This window comes from Lissotriton vulgaris, chromosome 6 (assembly GCF_964263255.1).
Source record: "Lissotriton vulgaris chromosome 6, aLisVul1.2, whole genome shotgun sequence".
NCBI classification, from domain to species: Eukaryota; Metazoa; Chordata; class Amphibia; order Caudata; family Salamandridae; genus Lissotriton; species Lissotriton vulgaris.
Window position 1 is genome coordinate 1004555457 of NC_141694.1, and position 20383 is coordinate 1004575839.

General features: G+C 51.0%; 1 protein-coding gene across 18 annotated transcripts in view; it reads right to left on the reverse strand.

The window, feature by feature from the left end:
- The window catches only part of AFDN (afadin, adherens junction formation factor), a 2152715-nt gene that overhangs the window by 1466635 nt on the left and 665697 nt on the right, over window positions 1–20383 (reverse strand). For all 18 annotated transcript variants that reach the window (XM_086927064.1, XM_086927054.1, XM_086927053.1 and 15 more), the window contains one exon: window positions 7797–7915. In XM_086927064.1, coding sequence (XP_086783190.1) covers window positions 7797–7915 — 119 coding nt within the window. The remainder of the gene's footprint in view (window positions 1–7796; window positions 7916–20383) is intronic.

Below are 20383 nucleotides of genomic sequence, written 5' to 3' on the forward strand. Positions count from 1 at the left end.
ACAACAGAATAACCTACAAGAAAAAAACTTAGTTAACACTCTCCACAATTCTTCACCTATTTAGGAACGTGATCCCCAAGGCTGCATTCTCAGGCTCATCTTTTTTCAATCATTACAGCTAATCCTCTATGCTGATGGCAAGCACAGGTATGCAAAAGTATCCTTCCGTAAAACCTATCCGCACACTACCCAGGAAAAAGTCTTAGATGCCAAACCTTATTCTCAAACAGGATCCTCTGGAATGTTTACTTTCCCCCTCACAGTTTGCTGCTTCTACAACGTTCATTGGATTTGCTAAACATTTTAGCCTACAAGTTCTTTGGAACACTAAAGGCACTAAACCCTTGGGCTTTACATTAGACAAAAAAAATCTACATACTCCACTCCTAAGCATCAAATGCCCATCACCAGTGGATCATTCCACAATAAGACTTAAAAATGTTTGGAGAAAAACAAGTTACTTACCTGTACCCTAGGATTCTCTAGTATTGATATCTTTCATCAACTGACTTGCTTGAATCTTCCGAGTCATCGAGGTGGGAGTTCCACAGTAGTTATAAAAAGCAGTATAAAGAAACACATTGCCCAACAAAGCTTAAACAAGTGACATTGTCAACCAATTAACATAATTTTAATGAGCTCCAAAGTTCAGTCAATCAGATAGCGACTTCTGATGCTCTAATCCTCTCAAGAGTATAAACGTGAAAGTACCTGGTGTCTTACTTAATTCAAAATATCGACCACATTTTATGCTTTTGGTAGTGGGGTTATATATTTACCCTATTTTGTTTGTACTTAAAGCACAAGTTACTACTTGTGTAACGATATATCTGTAAGAGACATTAGTTAGTGATAGATTCCTTACCATAGAATATCCCCAGGCGTCAGACTGGATCCGGAAAATTCTGCGTAGCAATACCCCTGCACGCCGGCAGGCGTCGTCTGCGGCTCCGCGTCCGTCGTTGGCGTCGTTAGCGCCGGAATAACGTCGGAGTACTTAGACACCGCCCATGCGCGCTGACGTCAGTTTTGATACACAGCTTTTCCTCGCCAGATACGTAGAGCCACGATAGAACAAACACTGGTGCCATGAAACTAGGGCCCTGAAAGGGGATGACCTTAACCCTAGATATTGGTTCGCAGAACGATGAGGATGGTTGGGTCGGTAAGGAATCTATCACTAACTAATGTCTCCTACAGATATATCGTTACAGAAGTAGTAACTTGTGCATCTGAAAGAGACACGTTAGTGATAGATTCCTTACCGTAGAATAGATACCCCAGCAATACCAACCCCGGTGGGGGGTCTACGAACCAATAATCACACCAGAAAGTCCATCCCTCCGGACTTGGCTGTCTAGGCAATAATGTCTTGCAAACGTGTGCAGCGAGGCCCACGTAGCTGCCTGGCAAATATCCTGCAAGGGCACTCCTCGGCCCAGGGCAGTGGTAGTCGCCGTAGCCCGGGTAGAATGAGCCCGTAGTCCCACAGGGGGTTCCTTCTTTGCCAAGGAGTAACATGCCTGGATACACAAGATGATCCACCGCGAGATGGTCCGCTTTCGCACCGCCTCTTCCTTCTTAGCGCCCATGTAACCAACAAAGAGTTGGTCATCCCCCCGGAACTGGCGTGTGCGATCCAGATAGTAAAAGAGCGCACGTTTTGGGTCCAGACGGTGGAGCCTCTCTTCCTCTTTCGAGGGATGCGGAGGCGGAAAGAAGGTGGGCAAGGTAATGGACTGCACGATGTGGAAGGCCGTGACAACCTTGGGCAGGAATGAAGGTCTCATCCGCAACACAACCTTGTCCGGATGAACAGAGAGGAAAGGAGGTGTAGAAGAAAGAGCCTGTAGCTCACTCACTCTCCTTGCAGAGGTGATGGCAACGAGGAAAGCAGTCTTCAATGTAAGAAGACGGAGAGGACAGTTATGGAGCGGCTCAAAGGGAGCACACATTAGGTAGGTAAGTACAAGATTCAAGTCCCACTGGGGCATCACGTAAAGGAACAGGAGGGAACATATGAGTGATGCCCTTTAAGAATTTGTTTACAATGGGGGACTTGAACAAGGAAAGCTGATCAGGTAGCCTTAAGAAGGCTGAAAGGGCAGAAAGGTAGCCCTTGAGAGTGCCGAGAGCAGAGCACTGCTAGGCAAGAGAAAGAAGGAAGAGGAGAACCTCAGAAAGGGGTGCAGAGAGTGGATCCACAGCCTTTGCTGTGCACCATGCCACAAATCTGTTCCACCTGCAGGCGTATACCGACTTTGTGGAGGGATGCCTGGCTGCCAGAATGACATTACAGACTTCGGGAGGCAAGTCAAATGGCCTCAACTGTCGCCGCTCAATCTCAAAGCTTGTAGGTGGAGACTGGACAAGTTTGGGTGGAGGACCGTCCCCTGCTGCTGCGACAGAAGGTCCTCCCGAAGAGGCAGACGAATCGGGGGAACGACTGACATGCTGAGTAGCTCGGATACCAGTATCTTTGTGCCCAGTTCAGAACCACAAGGATAACCTGGGCCCGGTCGCGCCTGATCTTCTTCAGCACTCTGGGCAGAAGTGGTATAGGCGGAAAGGCGTACAATAGACCGCATCTCCACTCGCGACGAAAAGCGTCCCTGAGCGAGTGCCGCCTTGGAAACTCCAACGCGCAGAACTGATGACATTGCGCGTTCTCTTCTGTGGCGAATAGATCTAACCAAGGCTCTCCCCACTGCTGAAAGAGGCCTTGCGCCACATCCGAGTTCAGACGCCATTCGTGATCCATCATGCACCGACAGCTGAGTTCGTCCGTCCTAGCGTTTAGGGAACCTGCCAGATGTTGAACCACCAGGGTCACGCCTTGATGTTCCAGCCATTGCCAGAGGCGTAGAGCCTCCTGGCATAGGGTCCACGACCCCACCCCACCCTGTTTGTTGCAGTATCACATGGCGGTGGTGTTGTCCGTGAACACCTGCACTGCACTCCCCCGGACAGAGGGGAGGAATGCCTTTAAAACAAGGCGGATCGTCCGCAGCTCCAGAAGGTTGATGTGGAGCTGGGACTCCGCCGGAGACCAGAGACCCCTGATCTCCGCCTCTCCCATGTAGCCTCCCCAACCCAGGAGGGACGCGTCCGTCACAACTACGTGCTCCGGGTGGGGTAGGGAGGGGGATCTGCCACTGACCCAATCGCGGTCCATGAGCCACCACTGCAGCTGTTTTGCAGTGCCCTCCGAGATCAAGACATGGTCGGACAAGTTGCCCTGATGCTGGGCCCACTGAAACTTCAGGTCCCACTACAGAGCCCGCATCCGCCACTGGGCGTGATGCACCAGAAGGATGCAGGAGGCCATCAGCCTCAGAAGCCGCAGCGTCAACCTGACCGAGAACCGGGATAAAGGCTGAAAGATCAGAATCAGAGCCTGAATATACCGAACCCGCTGTTCGGGTGGATAAACCCGAAACTGCGCAGAGTACAGAACCGGTCCGATGAAGAGGAGATTCAGAGAGGGACACAGGTGTGACTTTGGCACGTTGATGGAGAACCCCAGCAGATGCAGGAGATCGGCCGTAGTCTGGAGGTGGTTGACTACTGTCTGGGGCGAGCCCGCCTTCAACAACCAGTTGTCGAGGTAGGGAAAGACTGAAACCCCTAACCTGCGCAGATGGGCTGCGACCGCCGCCATCACTTTGGTGAACACCCGTGGGGCGCTGGTAAGGCCGAAGGGGAGCACGGTAAACTGAAAGTGCTCGTGGCCTACCGTGAACCTGAGGTAACACCGGTGGGCCAGAAGGACGGGGATGTGAAAATAGGCGTCCTACAAGTCCAACGCTACCATCCAGTCTCCTGGATCCAGGGCAGCTAAGACCTGAGCCAGAGTCAGCATCTTGAACTTCTCCTTCCGGAGGAAGCCGTTGACGTTCCGTAGATCCAAGATAGGGCGTAGGCCCCCTGTGCCCTTCTTGGGTACCAGAAAGTAGTGGGAGTAACAACCACACCCTACTTCTGGCCCAGGAACGCGCTCGATGGCCCCCTTGGCCAAGAGGGCCGTGACTTCCTTTTGCAGAAGTTGCAAGTGATCCCCCGACACGCGGTGGAATTGCGGTGGCATGGCTGGAGGGGTCGCCTCGAAGGGCAGGGAGTAGCCCCTTCGGACGATTTGCAGCACCCACCTGTCCGAAGTGACGGTGCGCCAGTGGAAGAGGTGATGGCGAACCCTGCCCCCCACTGGCGTCACATGGGCCTGAAAGAACGGACTAGGAGGGTTTTAAGGCAGGTGCTGCGGGGGAAGGTGTGGACTGGCCGTGCCGTTGTCCCCGACCGCCGCCACGGCGGTTTCCACGGCCGCCACCGCGCTGTTGGACATCCTGTGGCACGTGGCTGGCAGCACGTGTGGGGGCGCCCCTTCCTTGGCCACGAAAGGCGCGAAAGGCACCCATTTGCTGGCGAGGGGCCGAGAGGCCCAAGGACTTGGCCGTAGCCCTGGAGTCCTTAAATCGATCAAGCGCATGGTCTGCCTTGTCGCCAAAGAGGCGACGGCCATCAAACGGCATGTCCAGCAGAGTGGCCTGGACATCGGCCTAAAAGTTGGCGGACCTCAACCAGGCGTGGCGTCGAACTGCCACTGTTGTTGCCTTCGCCTTCCCAGTGAGTCTGCGGTATCCAGCCCACACCGGATGGAATACCGTGCTGCATCTCGACCCTCCGCAAGGGTTTGGGTGAGTTTTGCCCGGACCTTCTCCGGACATTGTGGCAGCACGTCCGCGACCGCGTCCCACAGGGTGTGGGTATAGCGGCCCAAGAGGCATGCGGTATTAACGGACCGCAGTCCCAAACTGAGGTACGAGAACACCTTCTTCCCGAACTGCTCATACCTCTTGGATTCCCGATCGGGCAGGGCCATCGGGAATGCGGTCTGGGAAGTGGAGGCCTGGATGACCAGGCTCTCGGGGGTGGGGTGGGTGGGCAAAAAGCAAGGGTCGCCCGGGGCCGGGCGGTAGTGTCTGGCTACTTTCCTATCCACAGGCGGACCTGTGACGGGCTTGGACCAAGTGCCCACAAGAACGTCAAACAAGGCCTCATTAAAAGGCAGCAGAGGCTCACTGGAGCTTGCCTGGGGTTTAACCACATGGCTGCTAGGCGTTTTCCCGTCCTGCGCTGAAAAAAGTAAAACACCATAAATCATGACGAGCTGGCCTTGTCATCCGCGCACGGCAGGTAAGCGCCATGACGAGCCCAGCTCGTCATTAGCTTCGAAGGGGTTAAGGACCTCTGTGAGGAGGTTAGTCCTCACGGCCGCGACAGGGAGCTCAAGGTTTAAGGCCTTGGCTGCCCGTGTCAACACTACACTAAAAGCAGCCCCCTCCTCCGTAGCCACGGTGGGAGGGGAGACAAATCCAGTGTCTGGCGAAGTGTCAAAGCCACTGGCCTCCCCAAGCTCATAAGTCCAGTCCTGTGGTGACTGGAGGGAGTGCCAGAGGGTCCTCAGACCCCTCCCAATCACCCTTGTCACCCAGCTCCTGTAGTACAGGCTCAACAGATGGGTCCTGTTCATGGAAATAGAAATCTACAAATGCCGTCGGATGCGGCAACCATTGGCACCGCTCCGGCGCCAGAACCGGACCGGGGGTAGGATCGGGGACGGCACCCATAGCAGGCGCCGGGGGAGACACCCCTAGGGCCGGCGTCGGCGAGGTCGTGAGGTCGACCGGCGACGACCCGGATCCGGAAGCGAATCCAGAGGGCCTGCGGCGCCGGGACCGAAGTCGCCGGCGGCGCCGGGGCCGAAGCACCCGACGGCGTCGGAGCCGAAGCACCCGACCCGCTAGGCCCTCCAGCCGGGGCCGTTGGGCCCGGAGGCGCCACGGAACCCGGCTGAGGAGGGAGGGACCTCAAGGCCATGAGGTACCGCTTGATCTCCTCAGGCGTCGTGTCCTGCCCAGAGACCCGAAGGTGTGGGGCAGGCGGCGACGACTGCAACTCCGGCGGAGCCGCGTGGGTGGTGTCACCCGAACCCCCGGCCGCATCGTGCGAGCGTCGGGGTGGGTCGGAGGAACAATGACGTCTCTCCGACCTCTTACCTGAGGACTTGGATCCTGACGACCGATGACCACTCCCAGAGCTACAAGAGCTCCGACCCCGCGACCTGTCCCTCGACCTCCCGTGGGACCGGGACCGGGTGCGGCGCGGGGCCGACTGCCGGAGCTTCAGTCGCTTGCGAGACCGCTCTCGCCTAGCCTTAGTCGTCAGGGCCCGCAGTCGGGGCAGGCGGGGTCGAAGCCTGAACACTTGAGGCACTGGCGATGGGGGTCGGTAACTGACATCAGGCGGTCGCACCTGAATAGGGTTTGAACCCAGGCATCCCTACCGGCACCGTTGGAGTCGAAGACTCGAGTAGAGAGATGATCAAAAAGATCAAAAAGTTTAGTCAAAAAAGACTAAGGGGTAGAGCTTCTCCGGATCTGCGCTAGCTGGTGCGGAAAAAAGAAGAACTGACGTCAGCGCGCATGGGCGGCGTCTAAGTACTCCGACGACGTCATTCCGGCGCTAACGGCGCCGACGACGGACGCGGAGCCGCGGACGACGCCTGCCGGCGAGCAGAGGTATTGCTTCGCAAAATTTTCCAGATCCAGTCTGACACCTGGGGATATTCTACAGTAAGGAATCTATCACTAACGTGTCTCTTTCAGATTGTCTTCTTTTTTTCATAAAGAAACTCATATCCTTTTTAGAAAAACATATATAAGAAACATACACAATTTATACAACATGTATCACAAAAACTCTAGTCATTATCAAACACATTTATCATTTACCATCATCAGTATGAACCAATATGTCCTACGACTTATAGCACCAAAAGTATATGGCATTTAGATATCACAAAACTTGATATGCATTGGTGTTTCTATCGTCCCAAATCAATCAATACACATTGCCTATTTTATGCAAGACACACTTTTATAAAGTCATAGATTGACCTATACTGTTATATAGGCCCTACCTGGTTTCTGTCTATTGGGCCTAACCCCTATCGCGATTCCTCTTCCCCTCAAGAGCCATAACCCTCAGATTTCTTACCGCACGTTGAATGAAGGAAGTCTTACAGACCTCTGCTCAGTTTATCGTCAGTAGTGAAGTTGGACAACTTTTGACCTCTTCACTAAATTCACTTGACTAAACCTCTATGTTAACATCTTTATGTTTAAATTCATATGGGAAAAGTATGCCACAGGTCTCTACAAACAGTCTTTTCAGAACATGTGTTTTATGTGGAAAGCTGTGGACCTCTTCAGAAGACTCTTACAAAGAGTGTCCACTGCCTTCACCCTGTTCGTAACTGTACGATTCAAGATCAGCAATCAGCTGATGGAGCTCTCCTCTTAAATCCAAACAGGAGGGTGCACAATATCATCAGAGGGGACTCTAGGGGGGGAGGGGGGGAATCCCCCTTCACTTCCATGGGAAAAAGATAATGCTTGAAATGTCAAGGATTAAGACCAGCGGCCATTTGATTAGCAGGAGCTCTTCATAAAGGTACTTGTTCACTCACAATATAAGTCTTTCAAACTATCATATGTATATTAAGAGCGCTGGGGCCTTATAGTTTTTCAAAGAACAACTAATGTATTTGGTATTACTGGATGTGATGAATGGATAGCAAATATATCTGAAAGTTGATCGCCAGCATTATTGAACAGCTTGTTAATTCATAATCATATCTGGTTTTTAACCCATCACCACATAACACAATACCCTTGCCTAACAATCAGACAAAATGCCTTCTCCAAAATCATCATAGTGGAACAGGTAATCCTGACCTGCCATCCTGCTTGCGAAAATCCTGTGGCTGGTCTAACCGAATCATTGGTTTCACCATGCCTCGCTCAGTTGTGCTGGATGAAAACGAAGTCCGGTCGCTGTCCAACCTGTTGGGGCCCTTTGAGCCAAATAAATAAGAGTGCTATATTTTATGGGAATGGTATATTTATTGCACTTCCTAACGTAAAATTATAAATTTACAGTTACCAAACAGGGCAAGAAAGGCTTTTTCATATTACATGGTCTGATTATAGTGCTTAACTGTCTTTGTTATAACTAAAAGTTATGTTTTTCATGCAATACAATTAGTTCATTCTTCAAATGTCAAAGTGCTACTTGAAAAGAAAAAATGTTAAGAACATTAAACATTTCTTTAGAATAACAAAAAAATTAAACGTGTTCCATATCAAAACATAGCTGCAGACATTCACAGATTAAAAGACTCAACTGCAGACCATAGCATAAAAAGAATGGATAATAAAACAGTTAAAATGATGGATTCATTCAATCAGCAAATAATAGGCCCCAAACTCACTGAGATATTTAACATCATGTTCTCTTCAAATGTCTTTCCCTCCATCTGGAAGAAAGCGACTATTAAACCTCTCATTAAGAAAAGCTCTTTAGATCCATCTAAAGCTGTCAGCTACAGGCCTATAGCCTGCCTCCCTTTCCCTGCAAAAATTGTTGACAAGATCATGAATATCCAGATTTTAGATTATATCAATCATAACAACCGTCTGGATAATTCACAATTTGGATTCCGAAAGGGACACAGGACGGAAACTGCGCTTATCAAAGCCACGGATGAAATTAGGATGACACTCGACGGGGGGGGGGTCGATCAGCAGTGCTTATTTTGTTGGACCTGTCCGCCGCGTTCGACACGGTCGATCACTCCATCTTGATCGACCGCGTTGCAGCGGTGGGGATCACACATGGTGCTAGGGATCTTCTTTCCTCCTTTCTTGCTGATCGAGTGCAATCCGTCGCCTTTGGCAACTTCAACTCACCATCTTTTACTCTCCCTTGTGGTGTCCCCCAGGGATCCTCGCTAAATCCGACACTATTTAACATCTATGTGTCGGACTTGGCGAGGGTCATCAAATCCCATCACCGGGCGGTAACATCTTATGCAGACGACACTCAGATTGTGTTGGCTATTAACAAAAACTGAGACAAAGTGGCTTGCGATTTTCATTTAGGAATGCTTGCAATAAGTGACTGGATGTCCACAAATTGCCTTAAGCTGAACTCCGATAAAACGGAGGTCATGGTGTTTGGTAATCTCTCCCCAGCCTGGTCACCCACTTGGTGGCCTGCAGCTCTTGGACCACCTCCGTCCCCAGTGGCCAAGGCAAGAAATCTGGGGGTTGTACTGGACAGTAAACTTCCCCTTATGTACCATGCTAACGCTGTGGTGTCATCTTCATTCTACACTATGAGAATGATCAAGAAACTCCTTCCTTATCTTCCCATGAATATGGCCAGGACTTTGGTCAGTACACTAGTGATGTCCCGCATCGATTATTGTAATGGGCTCTTTGTGAATGCTCAGGAAAGAGTCCTCAACAAACTACAGTCGGTGCAGAATGCCGCGGCCAGATGGATCACTGGGACTCCTAAATGTATACCTATTTCCAGCACCATTAAACAGCTTCACTGATTCCCAATAAGAAAAAGAACTAAATTTAAGGCATTCTGTATTGCCTATAAAGCAATTCTTTCCCTAGGACCTGCTTTCCTAAAAGATGCCTTTTGCCCCTACACCCCGGTAAGATGCCTCCGTTCATCAACTGCATGTCTTGTACAGGTCCCAAGGACTAAGAAAGTATCATGGGGTGGCCGGTCTTTCATAGTAACTGCCACCAAACTCTGGAACAGCCTTCCGTGCCAAATTAAGACCTGCACCTCTCTTCTTTCTTTTCGCAAACAGATAAAAACATGGCTTTTTAATCAGTAATCAGTTTAATGGACAGCTTAGTGGACCCACAGCGCCGAGACACCCACGGGTATTTGTGCGCTTAATAAATCTCCTAAAATAAATAAATAAATAAAATAAAATCAGTCTACATAAAATGGTTTGAAATATTTTATTAATTGTTTCAAAATGAAATCGACATTTTGCAGTGTACAACAAATAAGTGTAGAAGCTTAACGTAAAGCTACATTTGATAGAGACTTCTATCCGCAGATTCATTACCTTTGAATTTCCCCTGGCGTCAGACTGGACCCAGAAATGTTTTCGTAAGCAGTGCCCCTGTGCGATGGCAGGTAGTGTCAGTTGGCTCTGCACGACAACGTCCACGCCGTAAGTGACATCTGCATCACCTATATGGACTCCACCTTGGCACACTGACGTCAGATGTTTTCTTTGCACTCCAGCCAGAGCTGATCCGAAAAAAGCTTCCCCACGGTCAGTTTTTGACAAAATACTTGCACCATTATGTCAACGTTTTTGGAGGTTTTTACCTCCTGGTATCTCATCAAGGAATACAGGTTTCAAACCCTGTGGGGCATGTCACTGCATAAGGTCAGTGACGGACTCACACCTAGTTTGTGGTTTCTCGTGCAGAACCACGACTCCAAGTTGTGCTCGGACTGATGGGCCATGGTGCCGAATGCTTTGAGTGAGTGGTCCCTAAAGCCACTAGCTGCCCAGCATGTGACTTCGGAAAAGTCACAGTCGCGGTCGAGAGGAAGGTCCTAGGACTGTTCCAGGAGTCTGAAGTCCTCTTCATCGCACTCGAGTCGGGCATTAAGGTAAGAGGCACAAAAAACACAAGTTGTCGAAGCGCACTTAGACTTCTCATCCGTCAGCCAACACGATAAAGGAATATCAGCGTTCAAAGCCTGGTCCCTTGGACCCTCAGCCTAGGCCAACTCCGTGCCTCCCCAGCTTTCCGGGAGCAGCCCAAGCTCAAATGAGTGAGTTTTATGAGGCCATATGTCTCACACTTGAGCAGCCCGACCCTTCTGGTGTGCCTTCTGGGCACGCGGGGCCATAGGGGGGCCCCATCCAATTCCACGGCAGCAGCTCCGGCCCCTGCTCCAATGGGTCCCCATGGATCCGGTCACTGATTCAGACCGGCGTCTGTCATGGCACTCAGACCTTCACAGATGCTGATGCACCTGGCGCCAGCCAGATTGTGATCCCCAAATCAGTCTTGGAGCCACGTTGACTGATGCCGAATCTGGCATAGAGAGGACCCAGTGTCCTGGGTCGGAGCCTGAGCCCTATTCCTAGGCATCAGGCAGGAATGGGAGGGGTTGTTGGACCCTTTAGAATTCCAGCCTTATGATCAGGATATAGACTGGTGTGAGGAATTAGGTGATGCCAGGAGACTGGATAAGTCTCCAGATGCCAGCATGCGCTCTCCTCCTACCGTGGCTACAGAGAAGGGAGCTACTTCCGCATTGCTGGTGTGGAGGGCGGGGGAGGTACTTAAAAAGCAATTACAACCAAAATGAAAGGAAAAGATATGATTATAAAAAGAGCCTAGCATTACAGTGTAGCAATATAGGTATAAACTGTATAACATCATCGTACATTACAGTGCATCTAAGAGTAGTCATGACAAAACCCATACAATCTCCAGAAATATATCTGTACCCCAATAATTCCAACAGAATAAACAGTCATTTGACACAATGATTTTGAAAGAGGTACATTCATTCCAGGTATGTCTTTAGTTAACTGCATATCTAGGAGGTGCAGGCTGCTCCTGTGTAGGGCCACTATTGCTATCCTGTGTTGCCAGTAGGTAAGTTTGAAACGGGTGCCAAATATCTACAGGCCGAGAAGCTGGTGGCTGTAGTTGAGTTGCGCATATGTGTCGCTCGTGATATTACAATAGGTCATACTATGAAGTCATGCATTGACTGTGGGGGACTGTGTGCAGGCCCATGTGAGAGCCACTTCACACTTGGCGATAAGCGCTATAGCAACAAATCGATCTCCAACAGCCCTCTATTCTACTGCAAGCCCACATCATGTGTGAAAAGTCGGCCTCTGGAGAGCCACAACTTAGACACACGTCTGGACGAGAGGGGTTAATACGATGCAATTTACTGGGGGTCATGTATGCCATCCACAGAAATTTGAAATGCAACTATTTGTGCCAGTGGTTTGGGGACACCCGACGAGTTTGTGCACAGCACCGACTCCATTTCACATCCAACAACGGATAACCCAAATACCGATTCCAAGCCACCCGTATCATGGCACGGGAGCAGCGCTACTGTGGCCTTGTACATCCATGCCACTAAGCGGCTCTCAGCCCCTCCCTGGATAACCCCGGTAAAGATTGAAAAGTCAGGGGGTTCCAAAGGGAAGCTAGCCAGTCATGCGCGTAATGCCCTCTGCAATCTCAGGAGCACAAAATTATCCATTGTAGTAGCGGTTCTAAAATGGGGCCTTCGGGGTGGGAAAAGATGTGCCCTCCAGGAAACAGATCGACAAACGTGATGAATTAACATTTGGCGAGTGTGCACTTCACTAAGGCCTCCTGCAAGTTGGGAACCCAACCGTTATCGGGAAACGGCAAAGGGGGGGAATACAATATGCGAGCACCTGTCACCCGCAGCAGCTTATGCCATGCCCAGCTAGTAGTCACTGTCTGGATGTCTTGTGGGTACCAAGGGAACCTACGTGGTAACAGCACGAGTACTAAGCAGAGTACCAAGTCGGCCTCAGGCATATAGTATGGGATCTGATTGTCGGCACAGTACCAGTGTCGAGCAAAGCTTGCTTGTGCAACCAAATAATAAATGTGAAGATTTGGAACACCAAACCCCCCTCCATCCCCCGCCCCCCTCATATGGCAGTACTAAAGTGTCCCAGCCAATACTGACCCGTTTACCACCCCACACCAGTCGTGTTAACAGCATGTGTAAATTAGAAGAAAAAAACTGTTATATAGCGGTATGAGAATGTTTAAAAAGAGATACAAAAATTGTGGCAATACCACCATCTGGATTATAGCTATCCTTCGGGCCATTGATAAGGGTAGTTGGACCCAGCGTTCAATGTTGCGTTCAAGTTTCTCGATCACCGGGCCATGGTTCAGCTGAAGGATACAATCCTTATCCCTATGGATATGGACTCCTAGGTACTTCACAGAGTCATCACACCAGGTCAGCGGGTAATCGACCATTCTAGCACAGGGTGCCTCAGTCAATTGGAGTACCTCCCAGTTTATATGAAGTTCCGATTTGGGGCCGTATCTCGTCACTGCCCAGAGCAATGGTGTTAAATTATCGTCCGGGTGCCGTACATATAGAACAATGTCATCGGCATAGAGCGTGAGCAGTAAGGGCCCGGTGCTAAATTGCAAACCCCGATGGCTATGCCTTTCTAGCAACTGGAGCACCAGTGGGTCGAGCTCAATTACGTGTTCCCCATGTAAGTGGGAACACTTTGGTCAATGTGCCATTCAGTCGAATATGTGCCGTGGGCAATGTTTTAAAAAGCCAAACCACCACCAGGAATTGCTCTGGCACCCCCAGTCTCCCCAAGGTGGCATATAGAAAGGGCCACTCAAGCTAATCAAATGTTTTCTCAACGTCAAGGAGGAAGGCAGCCGCCGGGACAGTCGGTGAGATCAAATTCAACGTGGCAAAGAGCGTACAAGTATTTAGAGCCGCAGATTTGTTGGGAATGAACCCAGATTGTGCTGGGGAGATCAATTTCTCCACAATCAATGCAATTCTTGTCTTCAGCATTTTAGCTAAAATGTTATTATCAAAGTTCAAAAGCAACAGGGGCCGATGTGAGCTACATTTCAATACATCCGGTCCAGGTTTCGTCAATACATTTATAACCGCTTGTTTCAAGGTGTGTGGAAGTACACCAGTTTCAATTGCCTCCTGATACATATCGATATGATGGGGTCCAAGAAGATCTTTATATTTTTTATAAAAATAACCCATGAATCTATCGAGCCCTGGCGCTTTAGAGCCATCTAGTGCATTAATGGCTTCCATTACCTCATTCTTTGAAAAGGGCTCTGCCAGGAATTCCTGGTGAGACTTGTCCATCCAGGCAAGTGAGACCTAATTGAGGTCAGGAGTAGTTTATGTCCTGTAACTCCAGTTCTGTAGTAGGGGTATCTCTGTTATAGTCATAATCTAGTGAATAGTCCCGCACATGTGTGTGGACCCCGGCAATCAAAAATATTCTCTTAAGTTGTCAAAAAATGCAGAACTGCAAAGACACTTTAGAGAGAATTTAAAGACAAATAATGCAGCCTATATCCACAGGCTACACTGTCCATACTTCAACTAGAAACTCCCCCAAGAAAACACACACACAGCACAGCCTGCCCAGTCTCTTCCATAGAGAAACTTGCCTCTACCAGTAAAAGCCTCTGGAATGATAGAGAGGAAGGCATGGACAGACAAGCCCCATAGGCTGCCATTATGTGGCTTAAATAGGATACTGTGCCTTTAAGAGAACTTTCCAGAACTTCTCCCAGTATCCCAGAATGCACAGCAGGTCCCTTTTACTTTCAGTTCTTTTTAAAGGCGTAACACGCCAGACCTGTAGCATTCCTTACATGAATATCTTTCTCCACCGGGGAGGAGGGCGGGTGCTTATGACTATAACAGAGATACCCCTACTACAGAACTAGAGTTACAGGACAGAAACTACTCCTTCTGTAGTAGGGGATCTCTGTGTATAGTCATAATCTAGTGAATAGAATGGCAAGCCCATCCCCACACCAAAGTGGCGGTGGAGAGAAGAAAATTTACACCACTACTGTGCGAACAAATTTCGCAGCGAAGCCTGCCCAACCTGAGCGGCCGCCCTGGCGTCAGTGTCCAGGCAGTAATGCTTAGCAAAGGTATGGACCGACTTCCAAGTGGCCGCCTAGCAGATTTCTGCAATTGGAACATTACGGAGCAAAGCAGTCGTGGCCGCTTTGCCCCTGGTGGAATGAGCCGTAGGTTTACCCCCCCCCCCCCCCCCCCCCCCCCCAAGGTCTTATTAGCTTTTTGGTAACACAACTGTATGCAGGACACAATCCACCTAGAGATAACTGCTTAGAGGAAGCAAGACCCGTCCTGACCGATTCATAATTTATAAACAATTGGTCTGACCTACGAACATCGTTGGTTTTATCCAGATAAAATTTCAACACCCTCCTAACATCCAGGGAATGTAGAGACCTTTCCGCTGGAGATGAAGGATTCTGAAAAAACTTAGGCAAAGTTATGGTCTGGTTGACATGAAAATCAGAAATAACCTTGGGAAGAAATTTAGGGTGAGTACGCATAACAACCTTAGCAGCATGAAATACAGTATAAAGTTCTTGGCAACACAACGCCTGAATTTCACTCACCATGCGGGCCGATGTAATGGCCACGAGGAACGCCGCCTTCCAGGACAGGTGCTGCAACGAGGTCTAATGAATAGGTTCAAGAGGCTCCTTCATCAATCTGGACAGCACCACATTCAATTCCCATGAAGGCGAAGGGAGCCTGACAGGAGGGAATACTTTCTTCAAGCCTTCCAGAAAATGTTTGATCACAGGGATCTGGAAGAAGGAAGTTTGTGAAGGGCATTTCCTGTAGGCAGTCAATGCAGCAAGATGAACCTTAATGGAATGAACATTAAGTCCTGACTGCGCCAAATGTAGAAGATATGGAAGGATGACATCTTCCTTGCACGTCGTCGGGTCATAGTCCTTGGACATACACCAGATACAGAACCTTTTCCACTGGTAAGCATAGGAAATCCGAGTGGAACGTCTCTTAGACTCCGTCAGTATGTCCATGCAATCTTCAGGCAGATTTAAATGGCCATATTGCACTATCTCAGGAGCCATGCTGCTAAACTCAAAGACGAGAGGTTGGGGTGCAACATCTGCCCCCCGAACTTCGTAAGAAGGTCCGGCCTGCACGGCAGCCGTATGTGAGGAAGGAGAGACCGGTGAAGCAGGTCGGTGAACCACCACTGCCTGGGCCATTCCGGAGCAATGAGTATCATCCGCGCCCTGGACCGGGCCAGCTTGATGAGTACCGCTGGAATCCGGGGAATGGGTGGAGAAGCGTACAGAAAGCTGTTCGACCAGTTGATCCAGAGCGCATTCCCCATCGTCCCCTGCTGGTAGTACCTGGAGGCAAAGTCTCGGCATTTGCTGTTTTCGGCGGTGGCGAACAGATCTACGTCTGCAGTCCCCCACCTTGCGAAGACTTCTCCTAGTACTTCGTCGTTTATGACCCATTCATGGTTTTCCTGAATCAGTCTGCTCAGTGAGTCGGCCTGAACATTCTGCACACCTGGCAGATGGGTAGCCGTTATCGTCAGTCCTCTGGCCAGAAGTCAGTGCCAGATCGCCTGCGCCTCCTGTGACAGAGTGCGTGATCTCGAGCCCCCCTGCTTGTTGAGGTAATACATCGTGGTCGTATTGCCAGTCTGTATAAGCAGGGGGTTGGTCTGAAAGGACTGAAGAAGAGCCTTCAGTGCCAAGTGAACAGCTCTGAGTTCCAGGAAATTGATGTGATACGTGGCCTCCATCGGGGACCACGTTCCTTGAATCTGTAAGTCTCCGGAGTGCGCCCCCCAACCTTGGAGAGAAGCATTCGTCACGACAGTCTGTCCTTGTGGAATGGAACCCCTCTGAGGAGATTCTCCGCTGAACACCACCACTTCAGAGACTGAAGAGAATGCAGAGACAGTCGTATCTTGTCGTCCCAAGATCCTTTCCTCTGATCACACTGGTCCTCCAAGCACTCTTGCAACGCTCTCATGTGCAGTCGTGCGTGTGGCGTTAGGAAGATACGAGAGGCCATCGATCCCAGTAGAGAAGACACCGTCCTCACTGTTGTAGATGGAGTGGTCATAAGAGCCTTCTGAAGGAGTGATAATCGTCGCTCCTCCGAAGGAGACACGCTTGCTTACAGCGTATTGATGGAGGCTCCCAAGTACTGTATGCATTGGACCGGAGTCGGGACAGACTAGGACATGTTGATGTGCAACCCCAGCTTGTTCAAGAGAACGCACGTCTTCTGGAAGTGTGCTTGAGCTTCCGAGAAGGTGGAGGCCTTGATCAACCAATCGTCCAGGTACGGGTAGACGAACACCTTGTTCTTCCTCAGGTGTGCTGCTACCACCGCCATGCACTTCGAGAATGTTCTCAGCGCAGACTTTAGTCCGAATGGGAGTACTGTGTATTGGTAATGATTGGCGCCGACTTGGAATCACAGGAACTTCCTGTGTTTGTGTGCAATGAGCACATGGAAGTACGCATCCTGTAGGTCTATAGCACATAGCCAGTCTCCCAGTTGCAACTGAGGATAAATCTGATGCAACGTCAGCATGCGAAACTTCTCTCTGCGAATCCACTTGTTTGCCTGTCGCAAGTCCAGAATGGGCCTGAACTCGTTCTTGTCCTTCTTGCGAACCAGGAAGAACCGGGAGTGCAGACCTCTTCCTTTCTGAGACAGAGGTACGTCTTCTATCGGCCTTTTCCTTAACAAGATATCGGCCTCCGCCTGGAGCTCGCGCAGCTGAAACTGCGAGCTGACCGGTGGAATTGCTGGAGGCGGGCTGGTGAACCGAAGACTGTATCCATTGCAACCAATATTCAGCACCCACTTGTCCTGAGTAATTTTTCTCCACTCTGCCAGAAAAAATTGAACGCTTCCCCCCACCGAGTGGGTAACGGATGCAGGGGAAGTAAGCGCTCAGGGCCTAGACCCGGCCTGGCCTTTGGTAGCTGGTGCCGACTGTTGGCCGCCTCTGCCTTTCTGGCGCTTCTGGAACGGCCTTCGGAACTGATGCTGTTGTTGCTGCTGCTGCTGTCCCGAAGCTTGGCCACGCCCTCTGCCCTGTCCACCGAACCGTCTCTGGAACGGGCGGTACGATTTCTTTGTCTCCTTGGGCTTTTCCAGACCCACAGCCGTGAGTGTTTCGGCCTCCGCCTTCATACGGGCCATTTCGTCATCCGCATGTTTCCCAAATAGGGTTTCGCCAGAGAATGGTAGATTGGCAACCCTTTGTTGTGCGTCAGGTTTTAGTGACGTGAGGCGGAGCCAGGCGTGTCGTCGCTGGTTAATCCCATGGCAGAAGCCATGCGCCGCCAAGAGGGAAGAATCGGCCGCAGCGCTGATGACCTGATTCGCCACCAACATCCCCTCATTTAACACCTCCTGGAAATCTTCTCGCTTTTCACGAGGCAGGTGTTCCGCAAACTGCTGGAGGGATTCCCAGAGGGCACGGTCATAGCGTCCCAACAAGGCCGTGGCACTCGCAGCCTTCATGGAGGTCGCCGACGTCCCACACACCTTTCTCCCAGCCGAATCCAGCCATCTAGACTCTTTATCTGGAGGGACTGTAGATGACGGAGTGGTGGCATGCTGTTTACGAGCCGCCGTCACTATCACAGAGTCTGGAGGGGGTTCCACTCTTAGAAAAGCCAGATCAGAATCGGGAGCCCGGTATTTTTTCTGTAGTCTCGAGGGGGCCGCCTTAGTCACCGCCAGGGTGAGAAAAAGGTCCATGGCCGGATCCTCCAGGCCCGGTACCAGTGGCAATAAAGGACGAGACAGATGTTTCTGGTGCAGTGTCTCGAAAATTACCGATGTCTTGGGCATGGGCACCGTCAACGAGATGCCCAATTTTGCTGCACCTCTTAACAGGACATCGTGAAAAGCCACCAGATCGTCAACCGGTGACACCCTTGTCTCCGGTGACCCCGACAAGGTCGGAGAGTAGTCCCTGAGGACCTCGTATGGGAACGAGACCTGTGCCTCCTGTGGCGTCGTCTCAACCACGTGGATGACCTGTTGCGCGATCGTTCCCTCCTCCTGGCGATTGTTCCCTCCTCCTGAAACGAGAGCGCGACCTCCCAGTTCGTGGGAGTTCCGCAGGTTTCCGTGGAGGCGTCTTCCTTGGCGTATCCTGGGGTTTCGGTCTAGGCATCCCCTTAGGTGGTGTAGGAAGTGGGGGCAGTGACACCGACCTTGGCGGAGGAACAGGAGGTATCTCCGACCGAGGAGCGGGCCCATGCGGCGAAAGCGGTGGTGGTGGTTGTCCTGAGGGTGGAAGTGGTGGAAGCGGAGGGTTGATGGGAGGATCCTCCTTAGGTACAGGAGGAGGGGGCGACTTCGGCCGAGGTGGTGTATATACCACCGAGTACACCGAGCCCGGTGACCTCTTCGGGGAAGGGACTGCGAACCAGCCCCTCCAGTAGGTGATCACCGTCTTCGGTGCCCTCCACCAGACCCAGCGTGACTTCTGGCGCCAGAACTCCTTCTGCGCCGCTTAGGAGAGTTGGACCAACTCCGAGACGCCAACCTCTTCCTTCTCGGCGCTGAGCTGCGCTTTTCCGGCATCGACCGCCGCCTCCGTGACTCCGGCGTCGAACGCCGCCTCCGCGACGTCGATCGCTTCTTCCGCGACGTTGAACGTTCAGTCTTCGACGACGAGCGTCGACCCATCCTTGACGCCGACCGCTTTCTTGAGGTCCTCGACGTCTAGGATCCCCTCGACGCCGACCGTCTTCTCGACGGCGACCGGCAGTGTTGCCTTGACGGCGAGCGCCGACGCCTGTCGCTCCTTCTTCGACGTCGATAGCTCGACGCTGACGTCAACGACAAAGACGCCGTCGACGGTGGTCTCGACGGCGGCCTACCCAGGCCCTTCGACGTCGGTCCTTCACGCCGTCTCGACCCGGAGCCCCGGGGAGATGGGGAACACACCGTCGTCATCCCTCTCGACGTCGTTGTTGATGCAATCGACGCCGACGGAGACCAGGACCGTTTGCTGGTCTTCCTGCCTCTGGAGAGCCCCCCAGAGGCCTCAGCAGAGGCAGAGGGAACCTTCCCAGCCTGCCCAGACCCACCTGCAGCCTACAGTCGTCTCTCTTCCAGGCCTTGAAGCCTAATCTTCAGCCTTTCCCTCAGGGTCCTTGCTGAAAGGTTCTGGCAGATGTCACAGTCTTCAGGGACATGTGCTTCAGGGAGACAGATAATGCAGACATCGTGTGGATCAGTCTTGGACTTCTTCCTTCCACATGCTGGGCACTTGTCGAAAAGAGAAGGCATTTTAGAGCCCTAAAAAGCCTGAACAAACACACAGGAGTGAAGGGAAACACCACGATATAACAACTGAACACACTTTTATCCAAAAAGTGCACAAAAGATCCAATAAACCCTTGAAAAAGGGAGAGCTCAATGCCAGGGTCCTGTTAGCAGGAGCCGGAAAAAAGAACTGAAAGTAAAAGGGACCTGCTGTGCATTCTGGGATACTGGGAGAAGTTCTGGAAAGTTCTCTTAAAGGCACAGTATCCTATTTAAGCCACATAATGGCAGCCTATGGGGCTTGTCTGTCCATGCCTTCCTCTCTATCATTCCAGAGGCTTATACTGGTAGAGGCAAGTTTCTCTATGGAAGAAACTGGGCAGGCTGTGCTGTGTGTGTGTTTTCTTGGTGGAATTTCTAGTTGAAGTACTGGACAGTGTAGCCTGTGGATATAGGCTGCATTATTTGTCTTTAAATTCTCTCTTAAGTGTCTTTGCAGTTCTGCATTTTTTGACAACTTAAGAGATTATTTTTGATTGCCGGGGTCCACGCACATGGG